The sequence below is a fragment of the Cetorhinus maximus genome, chromosome 24, assembly GCF_964194155.1.
Source record: "Cetorhinus maximus chromosome 24, sCetMax3.hap1.1, whole genome shotgun sequence".
NCBI classification, from domain to species: domain Eukaryota; kingdom Metazoa; phylum Chordata; class Chondrichthyes; order Lamniformes; family Cetorhinidae; genus Cetorhinus; species Cetorhinus maximus.
Window position 1 is genome coordinate 32,911,875 of NC_135902.1, and position 12,653 is coordinate 32,924,527.

Genomic DNA, 12,653 nt, shown 5'->3' on the forward strand with positions numbered 1-12,653 from the left:
AAGACTTTTGAACCTGGCAGAGCCTCAATCCACAGCTGGGCTGCTCACATCTGCTGGGCATTGCCTGCAACATCTGGGCGTTTGCCCAAGTCTGTTTACTCACTCCTTCCCGTTGTCACCTAGCAATGTGTTGCTCTCTACCGCTCTCTTAGTCCTACGCTCAGGCTGAGACCTCTTCCTCTTCCTTTGCTCCATCTTCTGCAACACTCTGTGTTGCCATTTCTAACGGCAGCTCTTTGAGGACAAGCTACACCGAACTACCTCGAAACGCGTTGCTAACAACAAATTGTGGATCAGCCTGAGTTGAAATCTGTTATGAGTTGCGGGGTTTGGGCTGATTTTAATGGCTTGAAATTTAGTGCTGTGGTGCTCTTTATAAAATTGCCAAGGACGAACAAAGAAACAACGTGAAGGAAAGTGAAAGAAGTTTATTTTTTCTTTAAAAGAAATAGTCTGTGTTTTGTTTTTGCAAATAGCATTTCCTGGAAATGCAGTGGGAATTTGAGGCTACATCTTATAGCATTTTGCACTGGTTGGTTTTGGGTCGTGGTTTAGCAGCAGGCGCTATCTGTACCCTAGTTTTAAGCTTTGCAACTTTCTGCTGTTGCGCAGTGTACTGACCTGAACTCTACAAATGCCCCCAATGTGTATACAGCGAGGTTACAATCCCAGTAGATCAAAGTGCTGACCATCACTCGTTTCTTTGCTGTTATTTACGCCCTGAACAAAGAAATTAAGTAAAAATGTGAATTTGGAGAGATGCATATTTAGGGTTGGAACACTCCAGATTGTCCTGGAATCTGCAGAAATTAGGACTCATCTCCAGGACACTGCTGTCAGCAACCAAATGATAGGAGCAATACAAACATTGTTTTTGTGTATTGTTGTTTCTGAGTTTTAAAAGTGTTGACGTAAACAAATAAGGCTTTGGACTGATGGCGAAGAATCGGCCAATCGTGTAATGAAAAAACTTTTCTCTTTCTGATTGGCATAGGATAGAGATTTGGGATGGTCGGTGTTTGGGGGCCAGAGTGGGTGAAGGCAAGAGGCCATGTGAATGAAACCTCCAGATATATGTTAAGAGTTGTATGTTGCAAATTTGTGAAATCCCCTTAGTCTGGTGTCTATGTAGATAATTATTCTGCATTCAGTTGTTTTATTTTCCCAGTAGTTAAATCATCAATTTAACTACAAGTACATAGTTACCCCTTGAAGAAAGGATAAACATTTTGCAGGACATAGAGTTTGTTTTGTGAATATGGTAACGTATTGGTTATGGTACTGGGCTAGGCATCCTGAGGTTATAAATTCACAATAAGGGGCAGATAGTGACATAGTGGTATTGTCACTGGACTGGTAACCCAGAGGCCCAGGCTGTAGGTTGTAGGAACTCACTCAACCGTTTGGCCAATTCATGTTATGCAGAACCGGTCATAGATAACCAGTTTTGAACAAATTTTTCACATACACGGTGAAGGATTCCTTCACATTTGCAAAGACCATACAGGACTTGCATATTGATAGCATTGCCGTGCCCATGTGCTCATTTGACATTGCTAGCATATTCACCATGTACTGCTCAAAGAAGCCATAGACATTTGCACTGCAGTACTATATCATGGCGATCTGGACCCACTGCCATTGTTTGAAGCGGTATTCATTGAATTTATGAACTCAGCAACTCGCGCAGTTGAGCTCAGTTTTAACGATGCCGTGTACGCCCAAATAGATGGGATCCCCTCTAGTCCCAGCTCTCACAAGCATCTTTGTGGGGTTCCACGAGAAATGCATTTCAATGGAATGACACCTAACCTCTTACCCCTTGCATATTTCCGATATGTAGACGATACGTTTGCTATATTTGAGTCCACAGCTGCATGCATAAATTTCCTTACCCACCTTAATGGGCTCCATCTTGTGCTTAAATTAAGGAAAGCTCCCTTTCCTTAACGTGCTAGTTGAGATATCTGCCAGGGGGTTCTCTATACCGTCTAACACAAACCTACCTTCACTGGTCAATATATGTGTTGGGATTCCCACAGTTCCACGTGCTACAAGATTGGCCTAATCAGCAACTTCGTAAATTGGGCCGGAGCCATTTGCTCACCATGCAGGTTTGATGCTGAAATGGGGCACATCAAATGCGAGATAATGGCTACCCTGATAAGATCATTTTGCACTGTATATCAAGCAAGTTCATGAACGGGCCTAAGGCCGCCACTTTCTGTCCTGAAAAGTGCCCAGCCTACCTCCGATTACCCTGAAAGGGAAAGGTATCTCAAAAAATTAAGCAACAGGTGAAGCTAGCTGTTTCACGCTGCTACTATGCGGTAGCAATATAAGTGGCGTTTGCCACTAACGGGATGCTGCCATCAAGCCAAAAAGACAATCACACAAATGAGTAATGTTTTGTGTGAATTTCAGTGCTGGCGTGATGCTATGTATGTAAGCCATACGTCCTAAAGACTGTCTGATCATATCAAGCTTTCAGCTGTTCGCAACAGGCAAGGTACTGACCATACCCAACCACCCGTGCTTGCAAAACTCAAAACAGTGTCCAACATTAGATGTGATTTTGCAATTGGACAACATTTGCTAAACAACCCTGAGTGTGCTAAGAATTACACTGACAACCAATGCAAGGTTATCAGACAGGCTCGCAGTGTGGCTCACTTATCCGTGCTAGAAGCTACATACAAGGGCTCTGTCCTTTGCAGACAGAAAGAACATGTACACACGTTGTGCCTTCTTCAACTAAACAAAATAGATGACAGCCATTCTCTGGTTCATCCCCCAGGGCAATGCCTTGACCAATCAGAATCAACCTGCCTGCTTTGAATCTAAACACATCTTGGCAGTTAACTGTCAATCATCAGTTAACTGGTGCATTCGCTATAAGAACGGCTCTACCAATCAAAGACCACTTGCCAACCAATCTGCACTCTCTTATGTAGTATAAATTGTTCTGTTTACATTTGGTACTCTTGTGAATTGTCCTGATGAGTGCTAGACAAAAAACTTTGACAACGTGTGTCTTTTTCAGGAGTAAAGAAAAAAGAAATCCCATCACAATTGTGCTCTGGCCCACGTTATTGTAATCAAATCTTAATGCCATTAAGGTAATAAATACTGTATCACCAATCCTACCCGTATCAAAAAATATTTTTAAATTTCTAATTCCCAATACTGTGTTCTTAGGTAAAGTAGCTGTTGATCTTGACACATTCCTTCAGAATCAAGGCCAGCCATCACTATTTCAGCACTTTTTTGACAGTTCCGTAAGTTTGGGCAGATTTTAGGTGTGAGATTTTTAGTCTTCAGCTGCAAAACTGAACCATTGATTTGCATATTTGGTTTGCTAATTTTAAAGAGAGAAAGAATGAATTTGCATTGATATAGTGCCTTTCATGCCCTCGGATATCCCAAACAGTTCACAGGAAATCAAGTAGTTTTAAAAAGTAGTAAATACAGTAATACAGGTAAGTGCTGCAGCAATGTGCACATAAGTTCCCACTAACAGTAATGAGATAAAAGAACTGATAACTTGGTGTTAGTAGAGATAAATACTGACCAGGACATGAGGAGAACTCCCCTGCTGCCCCTCAGTGGTTCTTTTTTTATTCTTTCACAGGATGTGGGCATCACTGGCTAGGCCAGCATTTGTTGCCCATCTCTAATTGCCCTTAAGATGGTGGTGAGCCACCTTCTTGAACCTCAGCAGTCCATGTGGTGTAGGTACACCCACAGCACTGTTAGTAAGAAAGTTCCAGAATTTTTACCCAGCAACAGTGAAGGAACAGCGATATAATTCCAAGTCAGGATGGTGTGTGGCTTGGAGGGGAGCTTGCAGGTTGTGATGTTCCCATGCATCTGCTGTCATTGTCCTTCTAGGTGGTAGAGGCAACGGGTTTGGAAGGTGCTGTCGAAGGAGTCTTGGTGAGTTGCTGCAGTGCATCTTGCAGATAGTACACACTGCTGCCACTGTGTGTCGATGGTGGAGGGAGTGAATGTTTAAAATGGTGGATGGGGTGCCAATTAAGCGGGCTGCTTTATCCTGGATGGTGTCGAGCTTCTGGAGTGTTGTTGGAGTTGCAATCATCCAGGCAAGTGGAGAGTATTTCATGCCTTGCAGATGATGGACAGGTTTTCGGGAGTCGGGAGGTGAGTTACTTCCACAGAATTCTCAGCCTCTGACCTGCTCTTGTAACCAAAGTATTTATATGGCTGGTCCAGTTAACTTTCTGGCCAATGGTAACCCCCAGGATGTTGAAAATGGGGATTCGGCAGTGGTAATGCCATTAAATGTCAAGTGGAGATGGTTAGATTCCCTCTTGCTGGAGATGGCCGTTGCCTGGCACTTGTGTGGCACGAATGTTAAATGCCACTTATTAGCCCAAGCCTGGATGTTGTCCAGGTTTTGCAGCACAGGCACACAAATTGCTTCAGTATCTGAGGAGTCGTGAATGGTGCTGAACATTGTGCAATCATCAGTGAACATCCCTACCTCTGACCTTATGATGGAGGGAAGGTCATTGATGAAGCAGCTGAAGATGGTTGGGCCTAGGACACTATCCTGAGGAACTCCGGCAGTGATTTCTTGGGACTGAGATGACTGACCTGCAACAACCATAACCATTTACCTTTGTGCTAGGTATGACTCCAACCAGCAGAGAGTTTTCCCCCGATTGCCATTTGACTTCAGCTTTGCTGGAGCTCCTTGATGTCACACTCGGTCAAACGCTGTCTTGATGTTAAGGGTAATCACACTCATCTCACCTCTTGAGTTCAGCTCTTTTGTCCATGCTTGGACCAAGGCTGTGATGAGGTCAGGGACTGAGTGGCCCTGGCAGAACCCAAACTGAGCATCTATGAGTAGGTTATTGCTGAGTAAGTATCTCTTGATCATCAGTAAATTGATGGAAGGTGTTATCAAGTGTAGACTGGTGGGGCGGTAATTGGCCGGGTTGGATTAGTCCTGCTTCTTATGGACAGGACATAGCTGGGCAATTTTCCACATAGCCAGGTAGATGCCAGTGCTGTACCTGTACTGGAACAGCTTGGTTAGGGGTGCGGCAATTCCTGGAACACAGGTCTTCAGTACAATTACCGGAATATTGTCAGGGCACATAGCCTTTGCAGTATCCATTACCTTCAGCTGTTTCTTGATATCACGTGGAGTGAATCAAATTGGCTGAAGACTGGCATCTGTGATGCTGGGGACCTCCAGAGGAGCCAAGATGGATCATCCACTCGGCAATTCTGGCTGAAGATTGTTACAAATGTTTCAGCCTTATCTTTTGCACTGATGTGCTGGGTTCCCCCATGATTGAGGATGGGGATGTTTGTGGAGCCTTCTCCTCCGGTCAGTTGTCTAATTGTCCATTATCATTCACGACTGGATATGGCAGGACTGCAAAACTTTGAGATATGATCCGTTGACTGTTTGCTTAGCTTTGTCTGTCAAATGCTGCTTATGCTGTTCGGCATGCAAGTAGTCCTGTATTTAGCTTCACCAGGTTGACACCTCATTTTTAGGTATGCCTGGTATTGCTCCTGGCATGCCCTCCTGCACTCTTCATTGAACCAGGGTTGATCCCCTGGCTTGATGGTAATGGTCGAGTGCGGGATATGCTGGGCCATGAGGTTACAGATTGACGTTGAGTACAATTCTGCTGCTGCTGATGGCCCACAGTGCCTCATGGTTGCCCAGTCTTGAGTTGCTAGATCTGTTCAAAGTCCACCCCATTTAGCACAGTGGTGGTGCCACACAACAGGATGGAGGGTATCCTCAAAGTGAAGACGGGACTTTGTCTCCACAAAGACTGTGCGGCGGTCACTCCTACCAATACTATCATCGATGAATGTATATGCGGCAGGCAGGTTGGTGAGTATGTGTTTCCCTCTTGTTGGTTCCCTCACCACCTGCCGCAGACCCAGCCTAGCAGCTAGGACTCAGCTAACTCAGTCAGTAGTGGTGCTACCGAGCCTCTCTTTGTGATGCACGTTGAAGCCCCCCACTCAGAGTACATTTTGTGCCCTTGCCCCCCTCAGGTGCTTCCTCCAAGTGGTGTTCAACATGGAAGAGCACTGATTCATCAGCTGTGGGGAGGAGGGGGCAGGAGTGTACATGGTAATCAGCAGGAAGTTTCCTTGCTCATGTTTGACCTGATGCCATGAGACTTCATGGGGTCTGGAGTCGATGTTGAGGACTCCTAGGGCAACCCCCTCCCAACTATATACCACTGTGCTGCCATCTCTGCTGGGTCTGTCCTGCCGGTGGGACAGGGATGGTGATGGGGGTGTCTGGGACATGATCTGTAAGGTATGATTCCGTGAGTATGACTATGTCAAGTTGTTGCTTGACTAGTCTGTGCAACAACTCTCTCAATTTTGTCACAAGCCCCCAGATGTTAGTAAGGAGGACTTTGCAGGGTCAACAGGGCTGGCTTTGCAATTGTCATTTCCAGCCTAGCTCAATGTGTACATGTGCGTGTGCGCGTGTGTAAATGATTTAATTAAGCTGGGGGAAGGTTACCAGAAGACAGATTGTCTGGGAGGTTTAAAACATGAAAGGATAGAGGCATTCGTTTATGCATTTTTAGTAAGATATTATGAGCGGTTAGAGGTACAAGTGAACAGGTTGGATCTAACATTTGCATTTTTAGTTAAGTTGAGAGTTCGTCTGAATATGAAGGGAAGTCAGGGGTAACAAGAAACATGTCTGCATCTTACAGGACTTCCATAGGTAAATAAAAGAGGGTATATTATATTTTATTGACCCAAAAGCAGAGACAAAATAGAAACATGAAAGATTTTATATTTGGAAAGATTTGAGTTTCAAAGACGTTTGAGAACAATGGAACCTGAGATGACAGGGGAGAAAGGGTATTCTAGAGTTACTGCGGAAAGCTTAAGATAGATAGAGCTGGTAGCGGTTAGCTGTAGCTTTGGGCTATTAGCTCAGTGAGGAAGATCTCATGAAAACAACTCCAGGCTGAGGGGAGATGCAGCTTGAATCAGCCATCCAGTCAAGCCAGAAAAGGCCTGGGCTGCAAAAAACAGTCCTGTTCTAGAGTCTTGGATTTCCACAGCAGAGTGGGAGAGAGTTTAAGTATGCATGTGGTATGCCTTTATTAAAGCTACAGCAGTTTGCCTTGGGTAATATTACTGTATTTTTATAGTTAAACATCTATAAGGGAGTGTTGCCTATTCACTTGTGGGTCTGACCAAGTAGGGAGCTTTTTGGGGGAAGATTTTGTAAGATTAACTTAAACTGTGCAACTGTAATCTTGTTTTATTTTATTCTTGTAATAAAACTTTTACTTTTAATTTTTAAAATCCCGAAAGTGTTACTGGACTTCTTGCTGCTGAGATCAGTATGTTTTCTTCTTGCTTTCAGAATACAAAAAAGGGGTATGGCCCGTAAGCCAAGTTTCCGTCTGGGATTTGGTTTGTGCAGCAATTAACATCTGCTGTGGTCATAACACTTTATACTCAAATTGTCTGTGTTAGTTACCTTTGGCAAATCATGTTTGTTTTCACCAAGCAATGTACTGATTTTCAACACATTGTGTTGACCACTTCTATAGTAATGTATATAAAACTATATAATTATCTGTACATACAATGAGGTGCCCTTATTATATCCCATCGGGAATGTCAAACTGTAATTGCTAGAAACACAACGAGTCAGTCAGTTTCTGTAGAGAGGACAGACAAGCCAATGTTTGAGGTGCAGAGTTCTGGTGCCTTGTAATGGGATTTACAGTGTCATAATAGCCTCATCGAAACTTTACTGTACCACATTCACTTTGATGTGCAATAGTGAAGATAATGTTTTTTACTTCCTTCAATTTAACATCAGAATTATATGTCATAGCCAGATACAACCTTGATAACTTAATGTCTTTGTTTAAAGTTCAATTCCAGAAAGCCAATTTCCTTATAATTTATCCTTGTACTTTGTAGTGATAATTTATTGATTTTTGCCACCAGTCTACAAGTCTCTTTCGCAATCTGACCATTGGATTCTTTTATAATGTAACAGATTTACATTGTGATGCAGTGATCTATATCTATTATAAATAGAGTACAAGAAGAATTGTTTCATTTGAAAAATTGGCAAGATTCCAAACTCAATACAAAGTGCTCGGGTTTAAGTCTTATTTGTTCAATGCAATGAAAAACGGTCATTTTATAAATGTAAGTTTTAAATATGGCTCTTGCCATGTGCAAGTCAGATTTCATGGGGGAAAGATTCATGCACATGGTACCACTTTAATTGGCGCAATGCAGACTTGCATCAATTCCCCAAGGGCAGATAGTGCCATGGGCCACTAATTGCTCAGCCTATCTGAGTTTCCTCATTGATATCATTGAAGAACGCTGCTTGGGCCACATATGTAACAGCCAGTGGCACTCTGTTCCCAGGGAATCATACGAACATAAGAAATTGAAGATTATATAATAGACCATTCGGCCTCTGCAGTCTGCTTAACCATTTAATATGTTCAAGGTTGATCTTCTACCTCAATCCTACTTTCCTAGCTGCTCCCCATATCCCTTGATTCCTTGAGAGATCAAAAATTCATGAATCTCAGTCTCAATATACTCAGCGATCAAGCATCCACAACTCTCTGGGGTAGACAATTCCAAAGTTTCATAACCCTCTGGGTGAAGAAATTTCTCCTCATCTCAGCACTAAATGATCAACCTCTTACCCCAAGACTCTAGTGTTCTAGGTTTCCCAGCCGGGGGAAACAACCACTCAGTGTCTACCCTATCAAGCCCCTTCAGAAACTTGTATTTTTCAATGAGATCACCTCTCATTCTTCTAAACCACAGCCAGTATAGGCCAAATTTATTCAGTCTCTCATCATAGGGCAACCCATTTATCCCTGAAGCCAATTCAATCCAAGAATCTTTGTTGTACCACCTTTAAGGCAAGTATATCCTTCCTTAGATGTGGTTTCACCAAAGCCCTAAACAATTGTAACAAGGTTTCCTTATTCTTGTACTTCTATCCCAAGCAATGAAGATCAGAAAGCCAGTTGCCTCCTTAATTGCTTGTGGTACTTATTATTGTATCATAAAATGATTGCAACATAGGAGGAGGCCATTCAGCCTGTCATATCCATGATGGCTCTCTACAAGAGCAACGTCGCTAGTCCCAATCCCCTGCCTTTTCCCTATATTTCTGCAAATGTTTCCTCTGCTGATAATTATCCGATTCCCTTTTTGAAACTACGATTGAACCTGCCTCCACCACATTCTCAGCAACTTCATTCCAGATTCTAACCACTCGCTGTGTAATCAAGGTTTTCCTCATCTCATCTCTGGTTCTTTTTGCTAATCACCTTAAATCGGTGCCCTCTGTTTCTCAGTCCTTCTGCCAATGGGAACAGTTTCTCGCTATCTACTCGGTCTAAAACCCTCACGATTTTTGAACACATCTTATCAAATGTCCTCTCAACCTCCCCTTCTCCAACAAGCAAAACCCCAGCTTCACCAATCTATTCACATAACTGAAGTATCTCATTCCTGGAACCATTCTGGTAAATCTTTTCTGCACCCTCTCTGATGGCTTCACATTCTTCCTAAAGTGTGGTACCCAGAATAAGACAGAATGCTCCAGTTAAGGCTAAGCCAGAGTTTTAGAAAGATTCACCATAACATCCTTGCTTTTGTACTCCATACTTTTACTTATAAAGCCCAGTACCCTGTTATGCCTTATTAGCTGCTTTGTCTATCTGTCTGGCATTTTCAACGATTTGCGCACATATACCCCCAGGTCCCTGTGCTCCTGCACCCCTATTAAAAGTGTACCTTTTATTTTCTAATCCCCTCCGTGTTTTCCTACCAAAATGAATCAATTCACACTTCTCTGCATTAATATTCATCTGCCACATGTCCGTCCATTCCACCAACTAGTCTATATCTTTTTGAAGGTGAGAAGAGAAAACTATAGAGGAGATGTGTGGGGCAAGTTTTTTACGCAGAAAGTAGTGAGTGTCTGGAATTCACTGCCAGAGGAGGTGGTGGAAGCAGGTACGAGAGTGGTGTTTAATAGGCAGCTTGACAAATACATGAATAGGATGGGAATAGAGGGATATGGACCCTGGAAGTGCAAAATGTTTTAGTTGACGGGCAATATGATCGGCGCAGGCTTGGAGGGCCGAAGGGCCTGTTCCTGTGTTGTACTTTTCTTTGTTCTTTAACACTATCCTCGCAGTTCACATTATTTCCAAGTTTTGTGTTATCTGCAAATTTTGAAATTGTGACCTGAACACCCAATATATATTAATTATATCATTAATATATATCAAGAAAAGCATTGGTCCCAATCCCGATCCCTGGGAAATCCTCCTATGTACCTTCCTCCGGTCCATTCACAAAAACAGCCATTTACCATTGCTCTCTGTTTCCATCAGTCAACCAACTTCATTTCCTTGCTGTTGCTGTGTCCTTTTTATTCCATGAGCTTCAACTTTGCTGACAATATGTAGCACTTTATCACACACCTTTTGGAAGTCCATATACACTGCATCAACCACATTACCCTCATCAACCCTCTCTGTTACCTTATCTAAAAAACTCAATCAAATGAGTTAAACATGATTGGCCTTTAACAATCTGTGCAAGCTTTCCATAATCAGTCCGCATGTGTCTAAACAATCGTTAATTCTGTCCCAGATTATTATTTCAAAAGCTCCCCCACCACTGAGGTTAACCTGAATGGCCTGCAATTGCTGGGTTTATCCTTACACATTTTTTTGAACGAGCAATTTTCCAGTCCTCTGGCAGCACCCCTGTGTCTGAGGAGAATTGGAAAATTGCAGCCAGTGCCTCTCTAATTTCCACCCTTACACACCTCAGTATCCTCAGATGAATCTGACCGAGTCCTGGTGACTTATCAACTTTAAGTACAGTCAGCCTTTCTAATACCTCTTTTTTGTAAGTTTTAGTCAATCCAGTGTCTCAACTATCTCTTTCATTATAACTTTGCAGCATTCTTCTTCCTTGATAAAGGCAGGTGCAAAGTATTGAGTTAATACCTCAGCCATGCCTGCAGCATGTGTAAATCCCCTGCTCGGTCCCTTATTGGCCCCACTCCTCTATTTATCACCCTTTTACTAATTACATGACTATAGAAGACTTTAAGATTCCCTTTTATGTTGGCTGCCAGTCTCTTCTCATACTCTCTCTTCGCTGCTCATATTTCTTCCTTCACTTCCCTTCTGAACTTTTCATATTCAGCCTGTTTCTCAATTATATTATCAACCCGACATCCACACTACACACCCTTTTTCTGCTTCATCTTACTCTCTAGCTCTTTCATCATTCAGGGAGCTCTGGGTTGGTTTGTCCTATCTTTTCCCCTTTGTGGGAATGCACTTGACTGTACCCAAACTATCTCTTCTTTAAAGGCAGGCCAATGTTCAATTACAGTTTTTCCTGCCAATCTTTGATCACAATTTATCTGGGTCAGTGCCATTCTCACCCCATTGAAATTGGTCCCTCCTCCAGTTAATTATTTTTTACCCTGGATTGCTCTTTGTCCTTTTCTATAGCTAACCTAAATCTTATGATACTGTGATCACTTTTCCCTAAATTTTCTCGCCCCACTTCTCCTATCTCATGCCCCAGAAGCAGGTCCAGCAATGCCTCCTCCTTCATCGGGCTGAAACATACCACTGTAGAAAATTCCCCTGAACAGACTTCCCATTCTCTGCCCTGTACACTATTATGATCCCAGTCTACATTAGGTTAGTAAAAGGTCTCCAGTATAACTCTGTTATCATCGTTGTGGGTCTTAGATGAGGTTGTCCTTGGTCAGGATTGATAAAGACTGCTCGAGGCAAAGCTATCGCTAAACTTTACCTTTTATTGAACATTGTACTATGTTCAGTACCAGCTTAGCATGAGATTCTAATGGAATTCTATCTCAGCATACTCTGCTGTCATGTGATCTTACACTATTGATGATGTAAACTGTCTATTTACATGTTTAACGTTAACCCTTTACGCAACAATAACCGCTCAATATTTTTTGCACCTCACTCTAATTAACTTGCAAATTTGTTGCTGTATATCTTTCTGATTAGTTTGGTGGCTAATAGAATATACCCAATAGTTTAATGGTACCTCTATTGTTTCTCAGTTCTAACTAAACAAATTCTGTCCTTGATCCCTCTAGGACACCCCCTCTCTCCAGCACTTAAATATTAGCTTTAATCAATGCTGCCACCCCTTCTCCTTTCCTTCCTTGCCTATCTTTCTTGAACTCCTTGTAACCGGGAATATTTGGTACCCATTGTTGAGCCACTTCTTTGTTCTCCCCATTACATCATATTCTCATGTGTCTGTCTGCTCCTGCAGCTCACTAACTTTATTTACCATACTCCATGCATTCAAATACACGTACAGTAAACCCAATGTATGCCTTATTGGATTCCCTTCTACTCTGAGCCCACCTAACACTAAGTACTATTGCTTACTTTAGTGCTATCTGTCTCTCCCAATTCTTTTTCCACATTGTTTTTCCTCTTTAATATTACCTCCTGGTTCCCACCCCGTACCAAATTAGTTTAAACCCTCTCAATAACGCTAGCAACCCGACCCGCAAGGACATTCGTCTTGGCTCTGTTGAGGTG

General features: G+C 42.6%; 1 protein-coding gene across 2 annotated transcripts in view; it reads right to left on the reverse strand.

Moving 5' to 3' along the window:
• Positions 1-245, reverse strand: part of engase (endo-beta-N-acetylglucosaminidase) — a 60,667-nt gene extending 60,422 nt beyond the window's left edge. The window contains exon 1 of one of the 2 annotated variants that reach the window (XM_078570956.1): positions 104-245. In XM_078570956.1, coding sequence (XP_078427082.1) covers positions 104-195 — 92 coding nt within the window. In that variant the 5' untranslated portion in view covers positions 196-245. Of the gene's footprint in view, positions 1-13 lie in introns of both variants that reach the window. The other variant, XM_078570957.1, reaches the window with a different exon arrangement.
• Between the last annotated feature and the right edge of the window lie 12,408 nt (positions 246-12,653).